Source organism: Neocloeon triangulifer, unplaced genomic scaffold (assembly GCF_031216515.1).
Source record: "Neocloeon triangulifer isolate White Clay Creek 2 clone unplaced genomic scaffold, ASM3121651v1 ptg000015l, whole genome shotgun sequence".
In the NCBI taxonomy this organism is placed as follows: Eukaryota; Metazoa; Arthropoda; class Insecta; order Ephemeroptera; family Baetidae; genus Neocloeon; species Neocloeon triangulifer.
Window position 1 is genome coordinate 277,293 of NW_026775557.1, and position 24,748 is coordinate 302,040.

The 24,748-nt window shown below is 36.1% G+C and overlaps 5 protein-coding genes, 1 long non-coding RNA gene and 1 other non-coding gene across 11 annotated transcripts; 2 read left to right on the forward strand and 5 right to left on the reverse strand.

The window, feature by feature from the left end:
• Positions 1–297: 297 nt before the first annotated feature.
• On the reverse strand, positions 298–1,704 carry LOC132202443 (U8 snoRNA-decapping enzyme-like). 3 transcript variants are annotated; one of them, XM_059629365.1, is made up of 4 exons: positions 1,478–1,704; positions 1,083–1,240; positions 701–982; positions 298–625 (listed from the first exon to the last, which is right to left on the reverse strand). In XM_059629365.1, the coding sequence occupies exons 2-4, from the start codon at positions 1,158–1,160 to the stop codon at positions 440–442; spliced, it is 546 nt and encodes a 181-aa protein (XP_059485348.1). In that variant the 5' UTR covers positions 1,161–1,240; positions 1,478–1,704; the 3' UTR covers positions 298–439. The 3 variants fall into 3 exon arrangements, with proteins under 3 accessions (XP_059485348.1, XP_059485349.1, XP_059485350.1); XM_059629366.1 differs by having other exon boundaries at positions 1,578–1,662; XM_059629367.1 differs by having other exon boundaries at positions 1,627–1,649.
• A 2,681-nt stretch (positions 1,705–4,385) lies between these two features.
• Positions 4,386–5,863, reverse strand: LOC132202403 (trypsin-2-like). The gene is made up of 5 exons (XM_059629297.1): positions 5,744–5,863; positions 5,498–5,690; positions 4,872–5,127; positions 4,667–4,816; positions 4,386–4,611 (listed from the first exon to the last, which is right to left on the reverse strand). Exons 1-5 carry the CDS (start codon positions 5,772–5,774, stop codon positions 4,462–4,464), a joined length of 780 nt encoding a protein of 259 aa, XP_059485280.1. The 5' UTR covers positions 5,775–5,863; the 3' UTR covers positions 4,386–4,461.
• A 371-nt stretch (positions 5,864–6,234) lies between these two features.
• On the reverse strand, positions 6,235–7,681 carry LOC132202515 (trypsin-7-like). The gene is made up of 5 exons (XM_059629470.1): positions 7,592–7,681; positions 7,345–7,543; positions 7,033–7,285; positions 6,830–6,979; positions 6,235–6,774 (listed from the first exon to the last, which is right to left on the reverse strand). The coding sequence occupies exons 1-5, from the start codon at positions 7,623–7,625 to the stop codon at positions 6,625–6,627; spliced, it is 786 nt and encodes a 261-aa protein (XP_059485453.1). The 5' UTR covers positions 7,626–7,681; the 3' UTR covers positions 6,235–6,624.
• A 737-nt stretch (positions 7,682–8,418) lies between these two features.
• LOC132202890 (U11 spliceosomal RNA) lies at positions 8,419–8,545 on the forward strand. The gene has a single exon (XR_009442412.1). It is a non-coding gene; the product is annotated as a U11 spliceosomal RNA (small nuclear RNA).
• A 401-nt stretch (positions 8,546–8,946) lies between these two features.
• Positions 8,947–9,932, forward strand: LOC132202434 (uncharacterized). Its single transcript, XR_009442375.1, has 3 exons — positions 8,947–9,185; positions 9,256–9,382; positions 9,680–9,932. It is a non-coding gene; the product is annotated as an uncharacterized LOC132202434 (long non-coding RNA).
• LOC132202432 (nidogen) lies at positions 9,913–16,936 on the reverse strand. The gene is made up of 20 exons (XM_059629347.1): positions 16,701–16,936; positions 15,457–15,593; positions 15,207–15,348; positions 14,945–15,150; positions 14,613–14,707; positions 14,411–14,554; positions 14,128–14,361; positions 13,866–14,066; positions 13,577–13,798; positions 13,427–13,520; positions 13,197–13,366; positions 12,912–13,043; positions 12,574–12,855; positions 12,344–12,472; positions 12,157–12,288; positions 11,969–12,097; positions 11,684–11,898; positions 11,225–11,513; positions 10,805–11,162; positions 9,913–10,567 (listed from the first exon to the last, which is right to left on the reverse strand). Exons 1-20 carry the CDS (start codon positions 16,896–16,898, stop codon positions 10,096–10,098), a joined length of 3,981 nt encoding a protein of 1,326 aa, XP_059485330.1. The 5' UTR covers positions 16,899–16,936; the 3' UTR covers positions 9,913–10,095.
• A 1,195-nt stretch (positions 16,937–18,131) lies between these two features.
• On the reverse strand, positions 18,132–23,921 carry LOC132202206 (uncharacterized). 3 transcript variants are annotated; one of them, XM_059628976.1, is made up of 16 exons: positions 23,863–23,921; positions 23,548–23,707; positions 23,456–23,498; positions 23,163–23,357; positions 22,316–22,542; positions 22,020–22,209; positions 21,379–21,899; positions 21,070–21,180; positions 20,653–20,895; positions 20,197–20,347; positions 19,798–20,020; positions 19,613–19,745; positions 19,320–19,544; positions 18,945–19,259; positions 18,798–18,888; positions 18,132–18,703 (listed from the first exon to the last, which is right to left on the reverse strand). In XM_059628976.1, exons 5-16 carry the CDS (start codon positions 22,532–22,534, stop codon positions 18,423–18,425), a joined length of 2,703 nt encoding a protein of 900 aa, XP_059484959.1. In that variant the 5' UTR covers positions 22,535–22,542; positions 23,163–23,357; positions 23,456–23,498; positions 23,548–23,707; positions 23,863–23,921; the 3' UTR covers positions 18,132–18,422. The 3 variants fall into 3 exon arrangements, with proteins under 3 accessions (XP_059484959.1, XP_059484960.1, XP_059484961.1); XM_059628977.1 differs by lacking the exon at positions 23,456–23,498; XM_059628978.1 differs by lacking the exon at positions 20,653–20,895 and having other exon boundaries at positions 23,456–23,707; positions 23,863–23,918.
• Between the last annotated feature and the right edge of the window lie 827 nt (positions 23,922–24,748).

The following is a 24,748-nucleotide window of genomic DNA, read 5'->3' on the forward strand; positions in this document are numbered from 1 at the left end:
GCTGCGGCTCTGCATCCAAATATTATAACAGAGTCACCTATCTTGGTTGCCACTTTATTTGGTTTGTGTTGAGCCCATTTGCTTTTTAAGAGGGGGCTAAAAAGCTCTCAGGGAGTGAACCCGAGCAAGCCTATTTGGCTGCGAGAGAGCATCTCTCTCTCTCTCTAGTGAGGGCTCTCTAGAGGTACAAAATATTTATTTTGGCTCAGACATCAATAACGCGCGACGCCGTTAGAAATCTTACTTAAAATCAATCACCTTCCTTAAATATGAGTCAAATCTGCAGACAAATTTTAACAGGCACATTTTTTTTATTTCTTATGTGATAAGAATGGCTGATAGATTAAAATTATTTAAACAGTCAACATTTTTATATTGAATAATCATAAATAAATACTTTTAAGTGTCAAACACAGGAATGGTATGTAATCATTTAAATTTAAGCTGCACTCTTTGAGGCTTTCAAAGCCAGTTCAGTTTCTTCCTTGCTCATAATGCCAGTCTTGATGAGCGCATCAATAAGCTGCTCCCTTGCATTTCCCACGAAGTTGTTGTCCAAGAAAGCAGGAAAGCCATTGTAGCCATCCTCCATCGTGTAAAGAGGCACTCTGATCCAGCCAAGAACCTAAAATTAAATTTTATAAAAAAAAAATCATTAAATAAAAAGTGAATAAAATAATAATGTATCATGTTTCCTCACCTCCTCGCCATAATGAATGGCCTTCCTAGCATTTTCCTCAATCCTGGAAATTGCCTCTTCGGACACTTGGAGGGCATAGAAGTGCAGAGTTTTGATATGCGGTAGGCTTTTGCAATCAAAAGGTTGCGAGCTAACATGGTTTTCCTTGGTCAGTGGATGCTCTCCGGGGTCAACACCCATTTCCTCTTGCATTTCTCGGCCGATACCAATTTCAATGCTACCATCGTCCTCTTCAATGATGCCACCAGTGAAGCCCAGCTTGCCATCAAATCTCATTTGCATCTACAAAAAAAACCGGTATAAGAATTTTTTAAATTGCAATTTTGGTTTTAATTTTTACACTTACAAAAAGAAAAATAACTAAATTACTGAAAATATTTACCAAAACAATGGCCTTAGTGTCAAATCCAACGGTCTTGGATTCTGATTTGGCAAAGACCATGCAGTGTCCGGCAGACATTTTCCAGGAATTTGTGTTTTCAAATCTAGCAACAACAAACTGCGCAGTTAACTCATCCAAACAATGCGTTCTTCTCGGCTCTGCGTTCAACAAAGAAATAACAACAATTCATTTCATTTATTTAATTTTCTTCAATAAAAGAAGATAATGTCATTTAAAAGCAGATTGGAAAATTATAAGGCGAAGACATAAAAATTAATGAAGTACAATCTATTGCGCCGCCCAACAATTGGCTTGCTATATGTTATCCTAAATCTACCTGTTAATGTATATTCATCATGAAAAATAAATCTATAAAAAGTATTTTTTTTTTTTACCTTATTCTTATTATGTAATTAAAAATTAAAATACGACAGAATGCATCGGCTGCGTTATTAGCGTTGTAAAATTGTGTACTGTGCAACTTAATGTACAAACCAACAACTAGAACTATTTATGTAAGTAGTTTTTCCGTCTCAAAAAATACCCTAGATTAATATTGACTGAGAAAAAGTATAAAACACATTGGTTGTTTTGGTTGGATATTTTATCACCGGCACAAATACGTACGTAGCGCCGCTGAATGAGCACCAGGAACAACGAAGGAGCACCATAATGGCCGACAACAGAGATCTCTGTTGCTTATAGCCCAAACTATATAGTGAGTCAACGAGAGTAAGAATTTTATATTATAATTTTTAACTTTATTTAAAAAGGAAAAAGTTTCACGATCGAAATATCAAAATTCAAAGAAATCGGTAGTGGAGAGACCGGAAAATTTTTAAGCAAAACCAAAAAGTTAACAATTGATCACTATTATGCCGATATTTCAGGGTTTTAATGAACATTTAATTTCAAACAGAAATATGAATTAGGTGTGAACAATTTTGATTACAATTATTTAACTTAAAATTTTAGCGCTCTTATTGAAAAAAAAATACCGCAAAATAACTGCTAAAATTGCTATATTTGTATTAATTGTGGAAATATCATTCTACCTCTGCTTGTTACTTCTGAAGCAATTTTAAATAAATTTCACACTAGGGGTTTTTTAAACCACGAAGTATAATAAAGGTAGAGCCTTAATTTGCTGCTTTTTAAGCATCTTAAAGTAAATTTAAAATTAATAAAGATTTCTTGATTATTAATTTAATATTATTCTGCTCTAGAAAATTAGTCGCTAATTACTGTCAGTTTTACTCTTAATTAATTCAGTAGGTATTGAGTACAAATTAATTTATAGTTTACATGATGGAAACTCTATATATAATTATTTAGTGCCACCAATTATTTTTCAATGCAAAATAAAATACTTAAAAAATCTGAAACGACCGAAAACTTTTTTAATGTGACAGTGTTGGCGTTTCGATAATTTAATTAAGGATTAAGCCTCAGATTTCCAAAATGCTTTGTAATTTCTTTAAGTTGCTCCTGTAAACTTTGCTGTATATTTTTCGAGAGCAGCAAACTCCTTTTGCGCCGAGTCCACCTCGAGCAAAAGCCGCGCTTAACCCTTCCGTCAGGCGCATGCCGCTGAATGACGTCAGCTCCTCCCTGATTCGCGCCAGCCGCGGCGCCACGCGCATCACTTCCGACTTTTCCCTCCCCAGCTGCTCGACGCCCTCCCTCCAAAATAACGTTGAAGCCCTCGCACAGGGTGTCTGCAAGATCCTCGCGTGCTTGAACAGACTCGAGTGTCTCAATGTTGCGGATTTGACGCTGGATCGTCACCAAAGAGGCACTCAAGTCCGCCAGTTCTGGACGCCTCGCGTCCTGGCCTCCTCGTCCTGCTGACCTTCGGCTGCCGCTTCCTGCTCAGAATTGCCCAGGTTGATTCCAAGGTAAGCGCTGTTATTTATGTTAATCCATCCGTTTCGTTTACTTCTGGTTTGACGCCGATCTCCGTGATCGAGAGTTGAGCTTTTGATGTGGTTTTGGCCGGGTTGAAATTTCCAGGGGTCTCTTCGAACTGCTCGGTGGTTTTTTGTTTTTTCTGATTCAATCGTCGCGTCAGAAATTAGGAAATTACACCAATCGATTTGACCTGAGCCATGGCAAAAGGGTCACATTTGTCGGCCAACGTAAGTCGTTGAGTGCACGAGTTTAAATCTAAAATAATTATTGCATTTTTTTATGATTTCTGTATTTTTGTTATTGTTTTTAAAATAACCTGTTTTCGACTTAGAATGGGCAGGACAATTTTCGGAAACATACTTTCGGAAACACAAAGCAAACAATCCTGGCTGCAATAATTGAAAGCCGTTTTTCTCTCCGTTTTTCAATGATGCATCTGCAGAGATATTAAAATACTCATTTTCACTAATTTTTTTATCAGATTAAAAAGGAAAGTAAAACTATTTTGTCAAATTATTCCAAGTTATAATAAGTTCCTCCTATTCTTTCCTCACCTATGTGAATTCGATTAGAGCAAATAATAATAAAATTATCTTACAAAGTTTGTATTTTTAAAGAGGCAATTAAATAAACTGCAAAAATTTAAACAACTTAAATAAAATTCAGGGTGTAGTAACAGCTCACAAATGGATCGGTGTATGCGATCCTTTGATTTTCTGGAAGAAAGGATCATATTTTTGATATAAATAAAAACACCATTTTTAACGCAGGCTTTCAGTGAGTAGAGAGTCAAAATTGGAGGAATTCTACTTCAAGAGGTTTAAGCTCTATCTTAAATATTATCATGAAAACTGAAATCTTCTAAAATCTAAATGCATTAATTCGTACGTCATAAAAATCCATGCCGCACATTTTAGGCGATGCTAACGACTCAACCTTTAAAAATTTAAAATTCATTTGAAGAGTAAATAAAAATATATTTTCATTTATTAAAATTAAAAATGTGTAAAACTTTAATTAATGTGTTTAAAATAAAACAAACCAGGATCATGAATATGCCAAAGAGGCAAAGCTGCTGAAAATTTTCAACAACGACCAGCATTTGGAGGAATGGACGCTCTGATATACTGTTCACTTGTTCAGTTTCAAAATGATTCCCTCGTGGCACTTTTTTTAACACCTTTTGTGACATGGGCTGCAGCAGGGCTGCAGTTAAGCCCAGTTAGGCCAATAATTCAGCTTGTGCCACATTAATTTAAAAAAAAAAACTCTAATTTCAAAATTTTCTTTCATATTTTTTTCTGAACTTGTTTCAAAGGCCAAAAGTAACAAGCAAAAGCAGACCAAATTATTAAGACAGGATAAAAGTTGTTAAAAAAAAAACTGTTTTTTCATTCAAATGCATAATTATTCTTGGGAAGAATTTTATTTGCTGTACACCGCATTAACTTCTGATGCGCTTTAATTTTTAAACGCCAGTGTTCTCGGTGATCCAGTCGCGATAAGAAGCAACCCTGGTGAAAACGCCAGGGAAGCCTTGGGCAGCACAACCGTTGGCAGACCAAGAAACGATGCCCACAATTTGCCCATCGACGTAAAGAGGGCCGCCAGAGTCACCCTTGATTAAAAAAATCAAACTAATTCAATTAAATAAAAAATTAAATAAACCGTACAGAGCAAACTCCCTTTCCACCTTCAGGGACATCGGCGCAGATTTGCGCTTGGGTGATGGGAACATCGACGCTGTAAATGTCGTAGCACTCCTGGTAGCTGCGCACAATCTGGTCCACTTCCAACAAAGAAGGACTCACAGGTCCATTAACCTTAATTAATGCGGCGTTAATTAAAATTGTTTTAAATATTTAATTTATTTTTTACATCGACAAATCCCCATCCGACGACAACGGCCGCGCTACCTGCTGGGGTCTCTGCGTCTTGCGCTGGCAACTGGACAGGCTGGGCGGCTTCGCTGAAAACAAAGGGCGGGTAAACTTCGGCCACGGCGATGTCCTCGCTGGCGAAGTCACTGAAGTTGAACCCGGGGTGCTTAATGAACCTAATCACATCATGGGTTGTGCCATTGGTAATCAAGTGGTTGGAGCCGGCGTGCACAGCCAGGAAGCTTGGCAGCAGTCTGAAATAATTTCAATTAAAATTATAAGCAACTATTTAGAACGATTTATGCGTGACAAAAGTAAAAATATGCATGCACATTTTAAATTTAATTTTAATATTTCAATTTTTCAAACACAATTTTTTTCGTCATTATATTATTTTACTTAACTGTTTCATTACTTTTTTTATCAATATTATTACAAAAAATTTAAGATCTAAGAAAAAAACATGAGTTGGGAGGGAAACAAAACTTGAAGAAAAAATGACACCAGAAACTATCTTATATTGGCTAAGATTTTGCTTAAACACTTTCAAGATCAAAAAGAACTCCTGATTTATTTTAAATTTTTTATTTTTTATCTGCATTTATTGAATTTTTTATTACAAACCCTTGAACACAGTGGGCAGCAGTCAGAATCCATGACTCACTGATAATGGTGGCGCCGCAGCTGTGACTGCCCAGGGCACGCAGAGACACTTGCGATGGGTATTCGGCATCATCCGCAGGTGTTCCGCCGACGATTTTGCTCCTGCTGTAGGCCAAGTAATGCTGCGAGGCCACGCCGGAAAGGGCGAAAGCGACTGGAAATTTAAAATTAATTTTTTTCAACGGGGAAATATTGAAAGCCACTCACACAAGAGAACAAAGCTTGCGGCGCTCTTCATTGTCTCAAGAGTACTACTTGAAAAATGTTTCGACGCGATATCCTAATCGCCAACTCAATGATTATTGGCCAAGGAAACTGACACTTTTATAAATCAGAATGAGTTGGTCATCTTGAGATAATGACTTAATCAATTAACATATTAGGCTGTATATTTCCCAATAGATTATTTCGTTGGAATTTCCTCATCAAGCCATATTTTTATAATTTGTTTACGTTAATTATAACATTAATAAATAAATAGAAATTTGGTGGTAAAAGTAGAAGAGAAAAATTATATATAACAACATACAAAAACGCAAAAACTGATGTGAAAATAATTTTGTAGGTTTTTAAGTTTCGAATAATTATATTTTAATAAAAAATTAACAGAAAATTTGAGTATATCAAAGTGTAAAGCCGCCTTGTATAGCATGCAAGAAATTTGTACAAAATTAAGCTCATGGTCAGATCTTGCGTCTGATAAAATAATGGAACATTGATTAAATTTAGTAGCTCTCTTTATTTCACAATGTGAGATACGTGATTTTTTTCAAGTCTTCCATGTTACATTGTGTTTAGACAATTAAGTACAGTTACAATTGTTTTCAGTTTATTATTTCAGCAATATTTAGTTTACTTAAAATATATTTTAAACAATTTTTCAATTTAATCTCCAAGGTTCTTTCAAACTAGATCTAATCCTAATGTCAAGTGCCCAGTTATCTATGTCTCTATCAATCATAGCACGCGTCCCATGAAACAGACGCATCGATCAGCACAGGATCAGCAGATAATTTAGCTGATCAGAACTTAATAGATGATCGATCAAAGGCGAGCATGAAGTCTCCTCATTGTGGTTCACACGCGCTTCAAACGCCAGAATTTTCCTTGATCCAGTTGCGAAACGAGGCTACCCTGGTGAACACACCAGGGAAGTCCCGGTCTTCGCAATCGTTGGTTGCCCACGAAACGATCCCCACAATCGTGTCGCCAACAAAGAGGGGGCCTCCAGAATCACCCTTACAAAAAATTAAGGTGAAACGCCACTAGCCAAAAATAATAACTTAATTTTACCGTGCAAATTTCCTTCGAGTCCTCTGCAATTTCAGCGCATAACTGGCTTCTTCTCAATGGCACGTCCGGTTGAAAAATTTCAAAGCACTCGTCATAACTTTTGACCACTTGCTCCATTTTCATCAAATATGGGCTCATCCATCCGTTTTTCTGATTTAAAAGATTATTAAAATTTAACAAAATATTAATTTTTTTCTGCTAACGTCAAAACCCCAACCAATAACTACGCCCTTTTCACCGCTTTTCACGTCTTCGCCGTGGTCTGGAAGTCGAGCCGGCCGAGCCGTTCTGCTAAATTGAAAGGGCGGCTCGACCTGAATCAGTGCAATGTCTTCACTTGTCAGGTTGCTGGAGGTGAAGCCAGGGTGGCGTTTGATTTCCAACACTTGGTGCGCCGTGCCGTTGTCGTTCCATTTGTTAGAGTTTGCGTACACTTTGTGCAAAAAGTTGAAAGACCTTTAAAAATTGCAATAATTTTTAGTGAATTTATTAAATTGAATTATTTTAAAACGAACATTTCAATGCAGTGGGCCGCGGTGAGAATCCAGCTCTCGCTTATTATTGTTGCTCCGCAGGCGTGACTTCCCAAGAAATGCAGCGAAACTTGCGATGGAAATTCACTGATGTCCGCGATGTTCCTGTTTTCCAATCTGCTGTTGTAATCGAAATCACGGTTCGATTGTACCATAAAACTTAAGAGCCACATGGCGGATCCTAAAGTCGGGAATTTAATTAAAACGTGTTTAATACTAAAAATATTACCAAACAGAGTGAAACCGAGGATCCACTTTGTCATCTCTTCAATTTGCAAAGTTTGAAGCGATACTCGCTCATACTTAGTTTTGACAATTATTTGCTCTACCCGGCCCCATATTATTGATAAGATATATATTCACTTACTGGGTTCATGCGGCATTTTGGCAAATATTTCAAAATCAAATATTGAGATTAATTTAAATCAGCAGTGATTTCAAGTGTATAACCCATTTTTAAATAATTAAAATATTAAAATCATCAACCTTGTGCAGTAAATTAATGTATCGCACTTCATTAATTCAACCGGCGATCCTTTGCTCTATTTTCAGTATTATTGTTTGCGCGCGGTTATACTGCAATTATTATAAAAAACATCAGTTGTCTACGGCTGTTTATCTGTAGTCTGAATGTAGATTACTAAATTAAAATTTAAAAACTATTTAAGGCCATTTTTATCTAAGAGCCAATATTTATTCATTTGCTGCAAAATGCCTCTGGCCCGTGGCGACTGCGTGGCTGTGTACGATGTGCCTCTTGCATGGCCTCTTATCGTTTCGCGCGTGTCCGGTTAGTTCTCTTTCCGCGTTATAGATGGCACCTAAAATACTTAAAGTAATTTTCAAACATTATTCAATTTTCAGAAAGAACAGTTCCAAAAATACACAAAACTCCTAATTTAATAATTTAAGAAAATTTTGCGTTGTTTAATTATTGTATATTTTAATTATTATTTTAAATAAGCTTTTAATTAACTCTTTAAAATGTTCCTCTACGTAAACAGAATCTCACATTGCCAAATATAGTGTATTATTTCCCAGTCGCACGTGGCGTTTGAAAAGGGTATCTGCCGCTTACATGGCACATTGGCCTTATGGTCGGTGGGGTATGGCAATCAAGACATACCGGATATATAATTTTTGACAACATGGACTGTTGCATACCATGTGTATCAGCGTCCATTATTTATAATTAAAAATAATATACAATTAAACAAAACAAATGTCACACGTTTTGAATATGAAAAAACCTATTAAAACATGATTATCACTAAAAATAACTGAAAAGTCTAGCTTATGTCTTGCTGCATTCGTGTAGGCATGAGTGTAAAGAAATATAATTATTTTGTGTAGTTGTGTACATAGTCCATGTTCGAGGACTTTTAATTTTTTTTTTTTTATAAAATATATTTATGTATGTTATTTAAATATGTATGTAAATCTTTTTATTTAGCACAAAAAATTAAAAATTGCCTGCTTTAGCAATCAACTAATCCTGAGGCTTGTTTTCCTCTTCCAACATCCAACCACAAACTGAAAAAAAAATAACCAGGACATCCTTTGTGGTGGATTGTTTTCACGACTTTCAAACTTATCAGTATAGCGGGGCACCGAGCGTGTGCAGTCTAATTTTTTTGTAAACGAAAATCAGAAGACTGCAACTATTTATTTTGCACATTATCTCCAAAATGCAGATATTTATAATATGGTCTATGATTTTTTGGAGTCTTTCCATCACTAACAAACAAATGCAGGCTTGCGCTTCGAACGCCACCGATTATTCCAATAGAACCATCACTAAAGAGGAAGTAAAATCGGCCTTGGTAAGAGTTTGCGTCTATTTGCTTTTTAAGAAGAGACTAAAATTTATTCAATACCTACTGTCCTCGCAAGGCGACATTCACGACCGATTCCGCTATAATGAAACTGGTTGATGACGACTGTGCAATGTGCTCATTGTTTAAGTGTCTGCTGGATCAAGCCGCGACCTGCACAGATTTTCTTGCTCAAACATTTAAAAGTAAGTGGGCGTTAAATTAATGCTAAAAAAAAATATTGAAGTTAAAAATTAAAAGGCTTAAATTAATTTTTGTTTGAATTTAAAATAGGGTTCTCCATGATTTTTTTTATTCATTCCTTGTGTACATCTTTAAAAAAAAAAAATAATAATAAATAAACGACTCATAAACCCATTGAGGAATGTTGAGGAAAACCCAATTTGAAATTCAAACACCTCGAATGAACCAGAATAAACGTTCTATCGTGAAATCCTTCTGCTTAAATAAATAATAACTTTTGCTTTTGCACGTAACTTCAGGCATCATCCCACTTGTGCTGAGCAATAATTGCGAATTTTGTGCTCCAAGAGAAAAGGCAATTGTGGACATCGTCAAGAGTTACATGCACCAGCGATTTCCCAAAGAATTTGCAAGAATATTGAAACTCTACGTACCATAAAATTGTAAGCCCCTCTCCTCATTTGCCAAATTCCACACTCCACAGTAAATTGGAACGAGATTTATTTTTGTACAAAAAAAATAAAAATCTGAATTAATATTAAAATATGAGTTAATTATTGATAGCTTTTGTCACAGTTAGTGCGTTTTTTTATTTACATTATTCCTGATTAATGTTTTAATTTTCTAAACGTTTCAAATTAATTGCGAAATCTACATTAAATTGTTTTTTCTAAAATGTTCAAAACTGCGCCAGCCATATAAATATTTAGACCTTTCATATCAGATCATTACATTCTCTTCTTGTGTCTTCCTCATCTTCAGGATAGTCAGGGCAAAGACAGCTGCGGCCATTTTTGCCGTTGGGCAGGCAAATGTAGTCTTCAGGACAGGCGTCTTGAGACTGGCAGGTTGTGTAAAAGACGGGACAACTGTCCGGCACTACGACCGCCCCAAATAAGTTTCCACTGCTTCCGAGCGGAACGTCAAGGGCGGTCACTCTTTGGCCGTTGGGACGAAGAGCGGCTTCCACCTTCTTTGTTTCCCAGTCGGTCCAGTAATAATGGGTGTTGGAGATGGCCAAGCTGAACGGATATTTGCATTCGGACACAACCGTACGACGGTATCCATTGCGAACGCCAATACACTCAATTTTTTTAGTGCCGGCGTCGGCCCAGCAAAGTTCGTCTCGCTCTGCATCAACGGCCAAAGAATTTGGCAGCTGAATATTGTCCCTCACAAATATGGACCTGAAATATTGTTTAAAATAAAATTTATAGATTTTTAAATTTTAATAATTAATTTAATTTAATTAAAGCCACTTGAAAAATATAAATTTTCAAAATTATCCTATTTTGTATAGTTTTTATTTTTCAATGTTTGAAATGCATTCAGCGCTCCATAAATATTTCTTACAGAAAAGTAATAAATATATGCAATTGATTTATATTAATTTATATTTTCTAATTATTAAGAATAAAATTTACCTTCCGGTTCCATCCATATTCGCAACCTCAATTTTCGGACTTTCCCTATTCCAGTCACTCCAGAAAATTTTGCCGAATGACGGATAAAGAGCTATTCCTCTAGGATTGATTAAATTTTCACTGATGAGAACTTTTTTGTTCTCTGTTTTGTCTAGACTGGCCACAGCTATTTGATTCAGAGCGGAATCGGTCCAAAAAATATTGCGCGACACCCAATCAATGGCAATGCCTTCTGGAGACTCAATCTCGGGTCCAGCAAAGCGACTGCTGTTCGCCCCGTTGTATCCCGCACTTCGAATGGCTTTGCCGTTAATGTCACTCCAATAGAATCGACCCTCATGACAATCAATGTCAATGCCTAAATAAATAAAAAAAAATAAATAAAAAATAATTCACACACAGTGAAATCAATATTTATACCAACTGCAGTTTGGAAATAATGAATTTGGATGATTCGACCTCTGTTGTTGTGCGTTGGTTTGAACGGGATCCTCAAAGTTGCCATACCCTGGTTGACGAGCAAAAAGTCACCTTCGTGTGACTTTGTCAATTTGCAGGAAAATCCGTCGCCTGTAAATCCATCGTTGCATCTACACACGTACTGCCTTGTGAAAGGGTCGGGGATGCATTTTGCCTCCTCGTGACAGATTGACTGATCCTGGTCGCAAGTTATTTGAGGTACACACCAGTACCCATCTCCAGAGAATCCCTTAATTTATGAAAAAAATTTGTCAAATACAAGAAATTAAAAAAACTTAAAATTGGTTTTAATGTTTTTCAAATAATATGATCAATATTTTCTTATAAAAAAGAATAGTATTTGTAAAAATTATTTTTAAATTTACATATTCTTTAAAATAAATTATTGTAATAACTCACATCCTTGCACCTGCACTTGTGGGTGCTGTCATAGGGGTTGTAGAAGCACTCTGCGTTCCTCCCGCAATCATTCAAGACATTACAGCCCGACTTTTCCTTTTCGCATCTCTGCCTTCCATCACCAAGGTACCCAGGCAAACACTCGCACCGGTACTGATTTAAGTCCCGCATAAAGAGACACTCAGCATTTTCATGACACTGACGGCACGTTGCTTCTAAATGAAACAAGACCAAATTCGTCATAAGTTTATTATTTTTAAGCACATATATATTTTTAAATTATACCTCTGTCGTCCTCGCAAAACTGTCCATCGCCTCTGAAACCTGCGTTGCATATGCAATTGTAAAGCCTGCTGCCAGCGTCAAAAATGCATTGGGCGTTGCGACCACAATCAGAATCAGAAATGCAATTACCTTAAAAGTAATTAATTCTTAAAAATTAATTATAAATTATTTTAAATTGATTTGAGCACCTGTTGAAATGCAGCTTCTTGTGCCATCTCCTTCAAAACCCCTATTGCATTCACACAGGTATTTACGTATTCTCTCATTATATTTGCACGACGCATTGACGTGGCAAATATCAACTTCTTGGCACGAAAGCTCTATTACAAAAAGAAAAAATTATTATTTTTAATTTCTAATCTGTCAATTACGCACCTATTTCGGTACAATCAGAGCCGTCGCCTTCGTATCCAGCGTTACATTGACACTCGTGTTTCTTAATTGCGTAATTAAACACGCAACGTGCATTTGCATGACATAGATAGATGCTTTCGTCACACGAAGCTAGAATTTAAATTCATTATGTCTCACAGATAAGGATATTTAAATTAAAAATTAACAGAATTCAAATTTAAATTTATATAAAAAATTTATTTAAAACTTACGCTCTTCGATCTCGTCCTGATCTTGTGTGACAGAACCAACTTCTACAAGACACCTGTGAACTTCTCTGCCATAAATGTAGCCCTCCGGACACTCGCATTCATCTTGATCGCAATCAGGGTTAGGAGCGTTTGGGTCAATGTACTTGTAATTTGAGTTAGACTCGCAAGCGTAACCATCGCCGTGATATCCAGGGATACAGACACACTTGAATGCACTGTTCTCGTGGCTGAATTTGCACGTGGCGTATGGCGAGCAGTTGTGGGCAGTATTGCATGATTCACCTTAAAAAAATAATTATTAAATATTATCTTAGAAATGTAGATATCAAATAAATCACCTGTGAATTCAGGTTCACATTGCAGACCGTTTCCTCGAAAACCACTCCTGCATCTGCATTCAGGAATTCCAGTGGGTTTCTCTATGCACTCGGCATTAGGGTGGCACTGAGCCTCTTTACAAGTGGGCAGTCCTTACACACCAAAATAAATTTAAAGTTTTTAATATCAGTGGAAACATGAAATATGTTAAATATACGCAAATTTCACATTTTTAAATAAAATAAAATTAATTCAGTTGAAATGTGAAATTTTTAAATTTTACTTGAATTATTGAATTATCTCACTTTCACAAATGTGCCCATCTCCTCTAAACCCAGATTTGCATTGGCAACGATAAGCGCCCGGCTCATTTATGCAAATGGCATTATGGTGGCAGTGGTGCTGGCCGGACTGACACTCGTTTATGTCAACGCACTGCGGCTCACTGATGCCGATGTCAAATAAAAATTTGTAGCTGAAAATTTAAATTTTTTATCTTGTTATTTACGAATATTTCATTAAGATCAAGCTTTACCCTTTTTCGCAGACGCATTTTGCATCATCATTTTCTACTATGCAAACACTGTTGGCCCCACAGTTCACTTTTGATTCCTTGCATGGATCATCATCTTTAATAATCCAGTAAAAAAAATTAACGATTTTTTATTTAATTTGGCGATTTTACCTCCTAGAGGCGATACTTTGCTAGTCATTGCGTATCTCACGATTTTTTCTCTGGCCTCATATAAAATGTAATTTCTTGAAAATTTCAGACGAAGAGTGGACACGTCCGACTCTTGTGCTGCACATTCCTCGAATTCAATTGTTTGATCCGCAACAAATTGGATTGGCTGCCCATTATCTCCGCCAATTTTTATTTCCCTCGTGTAATGGGCTTTTACCACACCTGTGTTTTTATTTTATTACACAAATATTAATCAACTTTTAAAATAAGTCTCAATAATATATCATGCCTGGGCCAGTTCGCGTGTACTTTTCTTCAAAGTCGTCAGACTCAATTCTGTTATCAGCAGGAATACTTGGAATTGTGCCGGAAATAATTATTTCAGTCTTAAGTTGGTCAAACACGTCTAGGCCAAGGAATCTCTGAATCACAGTCACTCTGTGACCAGTATTGCTGAAGAAAATCGTAGATGTGTGATTGTAAACCCCACCTAAAATTTTTATTTTCATTTGCCTGCAAATATTTTGATTTTTATATATTATATTATATACCAGTTAGCTCGTATCCATTTTTGGCACTTTTTATTGGCTTTGCGAAGAGCCAGCCAAGAGAGGTGCCCAAGATATTGAGGCTTTGCATGTCATAGCCAAGCTCCTCTGGCACTTTGGATATCGCAGTGTATGCACGGGTGTCCGTCGTGACAACGTAGCACTGCACGTCGAGCTCCTCAAGTCTGATACCATTCAAAGTGCCAGTCACCTTGCCATTCACTCGCAGCGGCACATCTAACAATATAAAATAAGTAATTTTAGAAATAAAATTAGAATGCGCTACCATCTTGAAGGCAATTTTTGCCGTTTCCATAGAAACCCTCTTGGCAAATGCAGCAATATCCATTGGGGTAATTTACGCACTCTGCTTTACTGTGGCACTCGGCGGCTCCGTAACTGCATGAGCTACTTCCTCCTTGCGGAGTGTCTATTCATAATTTTTTCTATAGTTGCGCTTTTCTAAATCGTTGAATTTTAATATTTACAAGAATTCACAAGGTCTGGTTCGGCAATATTTTCTTGTGCTTGTAGCGGTCCAGTGTAGAAAATCCAAAACCCTGGTTCGTCAAAATTTGTCCACCTACGCATTTATTATTATTTTTATATTTTTTATTAACTTAAAAACTGCTTATTTTGGAAATTTAGTTTTTATGTAGTTTAATAATTGGATTTAAATTAAATGAAATTGATTTTTTAATATTTAAAGCGATATAAAGCACATTCAAATAGTAATGAATTTTATGTACTGCAAGTTGCCTATCTTTGTATTGACAGGCGTTTTTTTTATTCGCACAAAAACAAACTGCTTTTTACTCACTTATCGAGATTCTGCACCTGATCGGTTCCAGAGCCTCTAAGGGTCACCATTCGTCCATCGTGAGCCATTAGACCTGCTTGGGCCCTGGCGTCAGGTCGCGAACCCTTGCCCTTACCCTGTATCCACTGAATGCCTTGGTCAGCGTACAGCATGAAGACATAGGACGAAGAATTGTCGCTGGCAATGATGGTTTGGTACGTGTTCGCCTTTATTAAATAAAGTCAATTTCAGTTTTAATCCTTCCAATGCACAAATATTTTACTTTATCCGATCCACCATCGAAATAACCCACGTCGGCCCAAGTGGCAATAAAGAGACTTGCTGCTTGGAAATAGTTTCCTCTAGAAAACGAGTATCTGACAATCTCAGTAGCTCTTCTCAGCAAAGTTGGCTCACTGGTTTCACTAAGTGTTTTAAATACAATAAATCAGTACATTCACATATTTAATTTAAAATGAAATTACAAAAAATGTTTGTTTAAATATCTGACAATTAAATTGGTATTAGATTACCGATAGTAAACTGAGCCTCCGCCTGTTGTATCCACATCTGTGTAAAGTGGGGCTATTACTGGATACTCCAAAGGAAACTGCATGTTGTAAAATGCGGGGATTTCCGTCAAAAAGGAAATCAGTCCGTTGATTCCAACCTAATTAAAAAGTATAATATAATAATATCTCGAGGGTGCACTAAGAGAGTAAAAGTGAACCAAGAATCTGCTCGACCTTTGAATTTAAGATAACCCATTGTGACGTGACTGGAGATATTTAAAATTCATTTATAAAAATAAGCTGCTAATTCATCATTTTACTGCAATTAACATTTACTTATATATAAAAATTATTGAAAACTGAAAACTATCATGGTTTCTTATAATCAGATTTATTTTTTATGTCATTAAAATATTCTAAAAAAGTTTGATGTTCATTAAAAAATGTAAGATTGGCGAAGAACTAATAAATGTTTCACTTGCCGGGGCTTTTGTTATAAATTACGCAACTTTATGTGCCAGACGAAAAACATGGGTGTCACCAAAGAAAAGCAATAACATTTCGTGAGCGCAATTGCTAGAACGGGACGACCTTTGGCCCAGCAGGCAAATGGTCCATACTTTTGTTAATCTAGTTGTTTATCTTACGGCATCTACCAAGGCGTGAATAAAGGAAGTTTAAGGTCGCGGCTTTGAACTTGTGAGTCGTCTTTGCCTCGCTATACAAGAGGTCAACGAATAGATGATGCGCGGTATAAAAAAAGCCTTAAATTTATTTCTGCTGTGTTCAATAAAAGGAGCACACAGAGGCATGACTGCTCAAGAAACTAGTTACTTAAAATTCCACCCTCCTCTTTTTCTTTTGAAGGTGACTGATGACACTTTTTAGGGGGTGCATCTATATTCAGCTCGCTCCAACAGAGCAGCGTGTGCCCGTAAATAGAATTTCCCAAATGAAGTTGAGTTAAATATAAAGAAACATCTTTTAATTTTCCCAAAAAAAAAACATATTTGTTGAAGTTAAATTACATTTTATCATTGTTGCTTAAAGTATGATTTTTTTAAATACCAATTATTATTAAAAACAAATGCAATTAAATGACAATAGCACGGACGTTTAAGCAATAAAATAACTTTCCCTCAAAAATTAATTATCAGTCTTGAAACTTTAACTTTTCAATGATCTATACAATAAAATTATAAAAATTTATATTATCTTTGCAATTATATGATTGTGTTAAAATATTAAAATTCATGCGCGCTTACATATAGGCTGGTGTAGACCTCATTGTAAAATTTTATGGGAATCGCAAGTTCAAATTCCGGGCTGGATCCTTCATCTCCTGGAGGCAGGACGGCATCACCATATTCTCTGCCGAAAGGGTAAATTTGGTCAACGGGAACCGCTAGTGTGGTGCCCGCCACCACTAGGCAGACGAGCAGTAGACGCGAGGGTGGCAGCATCTCCTCTGATCCAGATCTTGCTGTGCCGCGCCGTTCTCGTAAAGGGGACAGCAAATTATTTGCCCCAAACGCAGCACTGCTGCCCTCTGTCAAGGGCACAAAGTTCAGAGGCCATCAAGAGAGAGGGGTCACGCAAAGCAATAAGATGACCAGATAACTTTCCAACTCTTCACGAGTGTCTTGTGCCCTCTTATAATATATATTATATTTAAGTAATTTAGTTTACCAGAAATGAAAGAAAGTACGTTTTTTTTTTAAAGATTAAAATCTGAATGAATAATTTTTATTTACTGCAAATTTTATTTATCACAAAACAGTCTTGAAAATTTTCTCAATCAGTGATGGTGCTCATCGTCGGCAGGCTGCTTCACCCAATAACCAAAAGGCGCATGATGTCCGTCTTTCTCATTTCCGTGTCCTGAATCGGGGCCTCGGTAAACTTTAATCTGCACATGTCCATGAGCTACAAAATTTTGCTTGAAATTATTAATATATAATTATATACCTTATTTTCTACTACCAGCAAAGTAAAAAAAAAATACTTTAATTAATATTTAACTTTTTGTTAAAATGCATCAGCAATCTTTTTAAAAATTTTGATGTTTAAATGATTAAACTCACAGTGATGCCCAGACGCAGCAGTTTCCAAATCCTGTGTTGGCAAACTGAGTGTCAGACTGATGCACAAACAAACAAACGCTAAGAGAGCAAGGAACTTCATTGCTGCAATGTGTAGAGGAGCTGAATACTGTGTCCCTCGCAAATCTTTATCACTTTTATATACTCTACTAAGTTGGAAAAAATAGCCTAGCGTGTAAAATGTCCCATGCTGAGATATCTCTGGCGGCTACGCGCTCCTTCTTATGGGAGCAAAAAATATAAAGTGAAAGCGCATCTTGTTTTTGTTATCAGAGCTAGCGTTAAAAATCAAAACTATATTGTGGTCGTTCTGATTCATTGAATAAAGCAGATACACAATAAAATTGAAATCCCATTGTGATGTCATGCACTCGGGAAATGAGGTTTTTCTTAGCATTTATTACATTGTCACAGAGAATTCAGAGAAAGTGATGCAGTGTCGTGGCTGGATGTAGTTTGACAAAATTATTGAGGCATGCGAAAGACTTCAATGATTATTTTACTTTTATATTAATTGTTTTCTCCGCATGATTAGAATGAAATAAAAGCAGTTTGGTACATCAGTTGGTAAAAAAGAAGCCACCTCAATTTTTATAGGTCAGAAAGTTTTTATTTCAAATAGAAGCATATAGTATGTACACATACCTACACATAAGCAGCGTGATTATATAATCGCTGAATTTGTGATATTAATAGCTTAGATTTTTAAGCTTTGAAAGTTGCACAATTATTCTGTTCATTTTGAACATGTGCTTCTTTCCAGTTTAAAAAAGTGTATTATTTATTATGATTAACTAAAAAAAATTAACTAATGAGCACAACATCGAAATTGGTTTTAAATGAACAGGTTTTTGTCCAATCAAATCGTAATAATTCACTACTTAATTATTTGGGTCCTTCAAACTTCACCAAATCAATAATCGTCGGCTTCCTGTCAATTGTGAATCGACCATTCTGCTGTGTTCTACCTTGAGTGATAGCCAACGTTGGTTGCTGGGGTAGAAATTGGTGTGCAGGATTCAGCATCCCTTGAGGTGTAAGCTGCACGTGAGGCTGGATAGGGGCACCTGCTGGCATCAAACCAGCACCTCCATACATGCCTGTTGGCTGCATTGGGAAAAAGTTGCCCAGAAGGGCACTACTCATTTGATTAACAGCAGCAGGATCTAACAAAATTTTAACAAAAAGTTAAACTCTCCTCTTAATGATAATCTAATTAATGATATTTTAACTGTGCATCAATTAAAAAGTTCATCTTACTTGTGTCAAGAAGAGGTTGATTTACCAGATGTTGCATAGCTTGTCGAACAGCCACAACTCCAAACTGCAAAGCCATCTTCCTTGCAACATCCTTTTGCAAACAATTTTTAATTATTTTGCTTGGTTAAATATTAAATGAAATATTACATTCAACACTAGCAGAGCTGCATGGAATTCTGGATGTAGAGTAGTCAGGGAATTGCTAGGTAAGGCAGGTGACAAATGCATTTGCTGAGGGCCAGCTGCCGCAGCACCAAATTCAATATTGGCAAATCTGTCAGCAGCTTGGCTGTAAGGTTGGACAGCTTGAACAGCTTTAACAGGTTCAAACATGGTGCCATATGCAGGGTTGATGTAATCAGCAAAGCCCTCTTCACACATCATCATTCCAACATCCATGAGCACCTTTGATGTTTCGGGCTGGATATGCACCAGGCTCAAATGAAGTTCAGGGCAGGCAGCCTATGAAAATGAGAATTTATTTACACTTGATAATGTATCACTGGAAGATTTTGGTCCTACTGTTCCACCATTCTTATACTTCGCAACCAAGCTTTTGGTTCCAACTAGCTCAGAAAATCTTTTGGTGGCTTCTTGGGTCCAAGCTGAGGCTCCGTTGGCTGGTTTTACATTGAATAGCTTTGATTTTGAAGCCAACGGTTCAGATCGTAGAATTGGATTGTCAATCAAATGTCGCAATTCCTCAATTTCCTTGTCTTGGGTAGTGCCATAATCAATGTAGTAAACCTGAATTACACGAAAAGCCAAAATTAAAATGAAAATATATAACACAAAATTTATAAATTCCACTAAACCTTGATTTTTAAAGATGAAGCAATATTCTCGATTTGAGCCCTGTGCCACTTTTCACCAAACTTGGTAGCCACGTACAAACCCCTAACAGCACCTTCAAGCTTCAAGTCATCATTGTTAGAGTTGTAATTTTTACTGTAAAAATATCATAAAACACACAACATATATATATTCTTTCTGCACTTACTCTAATTCCTGCATAATGATCTCCAAATCAGCAGCTCTCATTTGGTATTGAACGAAGAATTGCGATGGTGAGAAAATTTCACTAACAGTGACAGCAAATTCTGGTCGAGTCTTTGAGAATTTCATCTGGGCCACTGGAAGTTTAAATCCTGAGGGAAGATACTTCCTTTGGACCAAAAGCAGAGAACTGTCCACCATGTTGTTAGCTCCAACTGTGTTAGGACCTAAAATTGCATAATTAATTATAAATAGAACATAGTAACAAATTAATAGAGAAGAATCACTCTAGTTGTGATATTTGAACACATAGTTTCGTTGTATTAAAATAAAATACTATGTTTAAAAAGGATAATTTTTGGGTTATAAAAATATAATGGCATATTCAGTAATGAAAAATTACTTTTAGTTGGAAGATCAGCTGCAGCTTCAACAACCATTGCACCGCCAGAGTTTGAACCAGCTGCCTTGAAAATATCAGGGGACTTTTGTACCAGTTCCTCTGCGTTTCGGAATCCATAGCTTTGAATATTCAAGTCTTGGTCATAGCAGGTCTAAAAATTAATCATCAATCAATATTTTTATACCAAACTAAACTGACCCAAAATTGAAATATGTTTGTATATATATTGCTTTCCTTGAGCGGTTTTGATTAAGATTAAAATTTTTGGAGCGCATCAGTCAAAATTGCGCACGACAAACAATACCTTCTAAAATATATATTATTTAAGAAGCGTGCGCAGTTTAAAACAATTGAAAACTTATTATAAAACATAATATAAAATAAATTTTCACCAAATGTTTGTTTTGGCTCATTTTACAAATAATATAATGACGACGAACTTGAGGAATAACATACTTTGTAAAGTTCTGGAAGCTGAGATGCTTGAACACCTTCTGGGAATTTCTGAAGCAGCCTAATTAAGTTCCTTTTAATATAATTTGGAATGTGGCAGCTGCGGATATTTTCTCCAAGAATACGCAGAGGTCGATTGCTAGCAAATGTGGTGATAGATATTTCCGACATGTTGTCCGAGGCATCAGCAACCAATTTATTATCCATAATATGATGGTGGTCAAGTTTGTTACAAGATTTTACAGGCTGCATAGGATAGAGGCTTGCATTGTTAGAAGCAGGGTAGTAAAATGAGCCAAATTCCACAACTTGATTTGACATTGATCTCGATAAATTTTTATCAAAACTGCTTTTTGGTAGAAAACTATCACTACCACAGGCTAGATTCAACTTTGAAAATTGTTGCAATGTATCTCCAACCTTTTTTGATTGAGTTGCAGAAATCTCTAAGCCACTTTTCGGGGCCTCTTGATCAACATCTAAAATTCTTTTTTGGCCTCTGCCCTCCTCACAATTTTGATTTGTCTGCTTCTGAAATCATACATACGTACCAATAATAAAAATAATGACAAAGTTTAAAAATATGCTAAATATAACTTAACCAGGCCTCTAGTATATAAGCATAAAAAAGCTAAAGCAAGATAAATGCTATAATTCAAATTTGTATTCATTATAATTCAATCAATTTTTCTGCATCCTTTAAGATGCACATAATCTCAAGACACGTACCTCTGGGGACGAAACTGTGATGCTGGGTTGGACACATTCCTTCTGTACTTTCTCTTTGTCCTGGAGAGGCAAAGCTTGGCTGGATATGCTTGCCTCGACCCATGTTTCATCTCTTTCAGGTGCTGAACGAACCGTCTGGTCATTTGGACTTTTAGCAGCATGAGCAGCGAGTCTTTTATCTTTAGCCTTTTTAGCCTCAACTATTTCTCCAGAGGAAGTAGAAGATGATGACGAGTATGTAGATGAGCTAGAGCTGGAAGTAGATGACGAGTCACGTCTGCTGCTTTTTTGTTTCGTCCAGGCTGGGGGACTGCGATGCGAGGGGGAAACTGTCTTCGAAGAAGACTCAAAGCTTCTGTTGATGGGTCTGCGTTCAACAGATTTAGATCGCGACCTTCTGCGTTCTCTTCTTCCTGGGCTTCTGCTATACCTGCTGTACTGTCTGGGGAGGCTTGGTGAGCGCTTTCTCCTCGGACTTGGGCTGCGAGGGGTCATGGCTCTGTGATCCACCCTTGAGGAATCTGATAGATAAATGTATTTTATTTAATTTTAAATTTAAATTTTAATTGAGGACCAAAATTTGTGAGCGTATTTTTTTACACTATCTTAAATTACTACAGTGGAAAAATCTTTAACCATACCTGCACGACCATATCTGGAGAAAGGTACAGAGCTTTTGTTGCCTGCTAGTTTGTGAGCATTTTTGAAAGTTCTCACAAAGGGAGTTGAGATCTTAGTGGATCTCTGCTTCAGCACCATTTCATCAATATGAGCAACATTTGATCTGTCTTTCAATGAGACAACAAGTCTTTCGGATAACCCCATTTTGATCTGGAATATTTTACAAAAAAGATTGAGTTTAAAAATAAAAGAAAAAATATTAATTTGAAGTTTAATGTAATATAAATGAGATAATGTGGAATAATAAAATAAAAACCTTGTCAATAATGAAAGTGTCGCTCATTCCGTTGAAAAAGGATGTCATCGTTTGGTATCCAAATTTAGAGTAATCAAGAGTTTTCCCAGTGTTATTTGCATACTCCCCGGCAAGTGCACCAACAGTCAACACCACTTTAGATCCTACGACAATGCTTTTCAATAGCGATTTAATATTCTGGTATTCATCGCATTCGTTCTGCTTTGATGGCTTCTCCATTTTCACACCTGCAAGGGGGAAATAATATAATAATTGTACAGTTCATTTATTTCTTTTGTTAAAAATTAAGAAAAAAAAAAACAAAGAAACGTAATGGGCTTAAAAATTAGTAATTTAAGGTGTATATATGAGGATATATAAGTGATAAAAAAAGAGGGAAAAACTATTTATGTATAGCACATGATTTGAATCACGTAAGAATGCAAAATGAACACCACAAAAATTATGATAAAATTGTTTGTAAATGCGAATGGATTAGCATTTATTCTAGGTGGAAATACATAAGTGAACATTTTGATAAAATTATCAGGAAACAGGAGGAACTATTAAAAATAATAATTGATTATACCAGATTATACGTATTTATATTTTCTTTAAATTATGATCATTAACTCTACTCATAAAGGAAATTATAATTCACCACCATTGATATATTCTTTTTGCCTTTTTTTATTTTTACATAATGTATAAAGTATTGGGAATTCATATCCTGCTCATTCATTATTTTTATTGCAACCGTCTCTGCATCTTTCAAAACCAAAAATTTTGGACGTGCTAGAAACGTTTGAGGAATGCTTCAAAAGCGCCTCATGATTTACTTTTTACATTTATGACTACATATTTATACCTTTAACTATTCCTTTTCAAGCCGAGTTTTGTGGTCGTGTCCGAAATTTCCCAATGGTGAGGTAAACTGCAGTGTCCGGACTGTCCGCCGTCCGGCAGTCGGTTTTTCGATTGGAATCAGAGAATCGTCCCGATATTCAAGCCACGCAATAAACTAATGCGACAACTCGACGAAACAGCTCCTCGGCCTCCTCGCCTAACAATCAGAAAACGAACAACGAAAACATTCGTGATTCGAGACTTTACCGAGTAGCAATCACAAGACACGATCACTCTGAAACATTCTGTACATACTTCTTTGCCAATCAGCAATTAGAATGCGCCAATGGAGGACCGACTGGAAGAGCAGAGAACACACACATAAGAATGTGTACATTATTATTTACCCGCACCAAATCCAGCAGTCGGTGGCGCTTGGCTGGAAATTCTTGCGCCAAAAGGAGAAGCAGAAAACAAGACTGTTCACGTTTTATCCTGTTTCCATGACAGCCACCGACGGCGCTTGCTTCTTGCTAGATCAGCGTTTTGCAAGTTCAGTGCGGTTCACTGTAAGTCCGAGAGAAAAAGTAAATCCACGACGGAAATCGAAAATAATACAGTATTTACAAGAGATTTTAATTAAATGAGTTGAAGCTGTTTTGTAATGGTCTTTTTTACTGTTTCATGCTCGAAATTAGAAAAGCCAAAAATTTAATTCTTACCATGCATTCAAAATTCAAAATTCAAAACTTAACATCCTCTGAGCGAGCATCTGAGCGCAAAAATAACAGTGTTGCCATTACATAGCTGGGTGTCTTATTACTATATTAAATAGTGTCACGTGAGTGTTCTTTCTTTCTTTCATTGGATTTCAGTAAATCCTAAATTAATATAAATATTTTTTGTGTCGGAATTTTTGTTGTTGCAATAGCAAAAATTATCATTATTTTCTTAAAAATTGCAAAAATATCACAGTTATTAATGTAATTATTACTATTGCTTACTTATGTCTTTTTTCGGAAAAATTTTTGGCATAAATAGGTACTGCAATCAGCGCCGGGGTCTTTAAAAACTCCCAATATATACCTCAAGATACGCGGCTGCTGCTGTGAATCGTTATTATTTGTCCACGCATTGCTACATTTTTTTCCATTCAAGTATTGTAACATGCTTGTAAGAAAAACGGAAAAACGGTCCATTGTAGCAAGAGTTTTGGCTTCCTTAAATCGAAAAACCCCATCCACCGCAGGAAGTTTCTGTTGCCATATTATTATTTAACATTAAAAAGCCTTTTTTTTTAAATAGACACGCATCGCGCGAAAACTACTGATGATTTGCAAATTTCCAGCAATGAAATTCTTACACTCCTTAATATTTTATAATTTTTTGCCGAAGTAAAATTTTGCGACAATTAATTATTTTTTTCTTTTTTATGCAAGTTGTACGTAGGACACACTTCCATTGAACATAATAATAATTGAAAGGAACAGAAATAGGAATAAAAATTATGATTAAATCGTTATATTATGCTTTTGTTTGCTACTTTGTTAAATTTTAAAAAATTTTTACATTTTTATTTAGTAATAATTGTATCGGATTAAATATTAT

Excerpts from the sequence above, each read along its gene's own strand:
- LOC132202443 (XM_059629365.1), bottom strand. The coding sequence starts at position 1,160 with ATGTCTGCCGGACACTGCATGGTCTTTGCCAAATCAGAATCCAAGACC. Across the intron at positions 983-1,082 it reads ACACTAAGGCCATTGTTTTG|ATGCAAATGAGATTTGATGG; the intron begins GTAAATATTTTC and ends TTTTTTTTGTAG. Across the intron at positions 626-700 it reads CCATTCATTATGGCGAGGAG|GTTCTTGGCTGGATCAGAGT; the intron begins GTGAGGAAACAT and ends ATTTAATTTTAG.
- LOC132202403 (XM_059629297.1), bottom strand. The coding sequence starts at position 5,774 with ATGAAGAGCGCCGCAAGCTTTGTTCTCTTGT. Across the intron at positions 5,128-5,497 it reads GCTGCCCACTGTGTTCAAGG|ACTGCTGCCAAGCTTCCTGG; the intron begins GTTTGTAATAAA and ends AAATTATTTCAG. Across the intron at positions 4,817-4,871 it reads TCGGATGGGGATTTGTCGAT|GTTAATGGACCTGTGAGTCC; the intron begins GTAAAAAATAAA and ends GCATTAATTAAG.
- LOC132202515 (XM_059629470.1), bottom strand. The coding sequence starts at position 7,625 with ATGACAAAGTGGATCCTCGGTTTCACTCTGTTTG. Across the intron at positions 7,544-7,591 it reads CCTCGGTTTCACTCTGTTTG|GATCCGCCATGTGGCTCTTA; the intron begins GTAATATTTTTA and ends TCCCGACTTTAG. Across the intron at positions 6,775-6,829 it reads ACTCGAAGGAAATTTGCACG|GGTGATTCTGGAGGCCCCCT; the intron begins GTAAAATTAAGT and ends ATTTTTTGTAAG.
- LOC132202432 (XM_059629347.1), bottom strand. The coding sequence starts at position 16,898 with ATGCTGCCACCCTCGCGTCTACTGCTCGTCTGCCTAGTGGTGGCGGGC. Across the intron at positions 14,555-14,612 it reads ACCAGACCTTGTGAATTCTT|ACACTCCGCAAGGAGGAAGT; the intron begins GTAAATATTAAA and ends AATTATGAATAG. Across the intron at positions 13,521-13,576 it reads CAAAGTATCGCCTCTAGGAG|ATGATGATCCATGCAAGGAA; the intron begins GTAAAATCGCCA and ends GGATTATTAAAG.
- LOC132202206 (XM_059628977.1), bottom strand. The coding sequence starts at position 22,534 with ATGGAGAAGCCATCAAAGCAGAACGAATGCGATGAATACCAGAATATT. Across the intron at positions 19,260-19,319 it reads AGTATAAGAATGGTGGAACA|GCTGCCTGCCCTGAACTTCA; the intron begins GTAGGACCAAAA and ends TCATTTTCATAG. Across the intron at positions 18,889-18,944 it reads CAGCTCTGCTAGTGTTGAAT|GATGTTGCAAGGAAGATGGC; the intron begins GTAATATTTCAT and ends TGTTTGCAAAAG.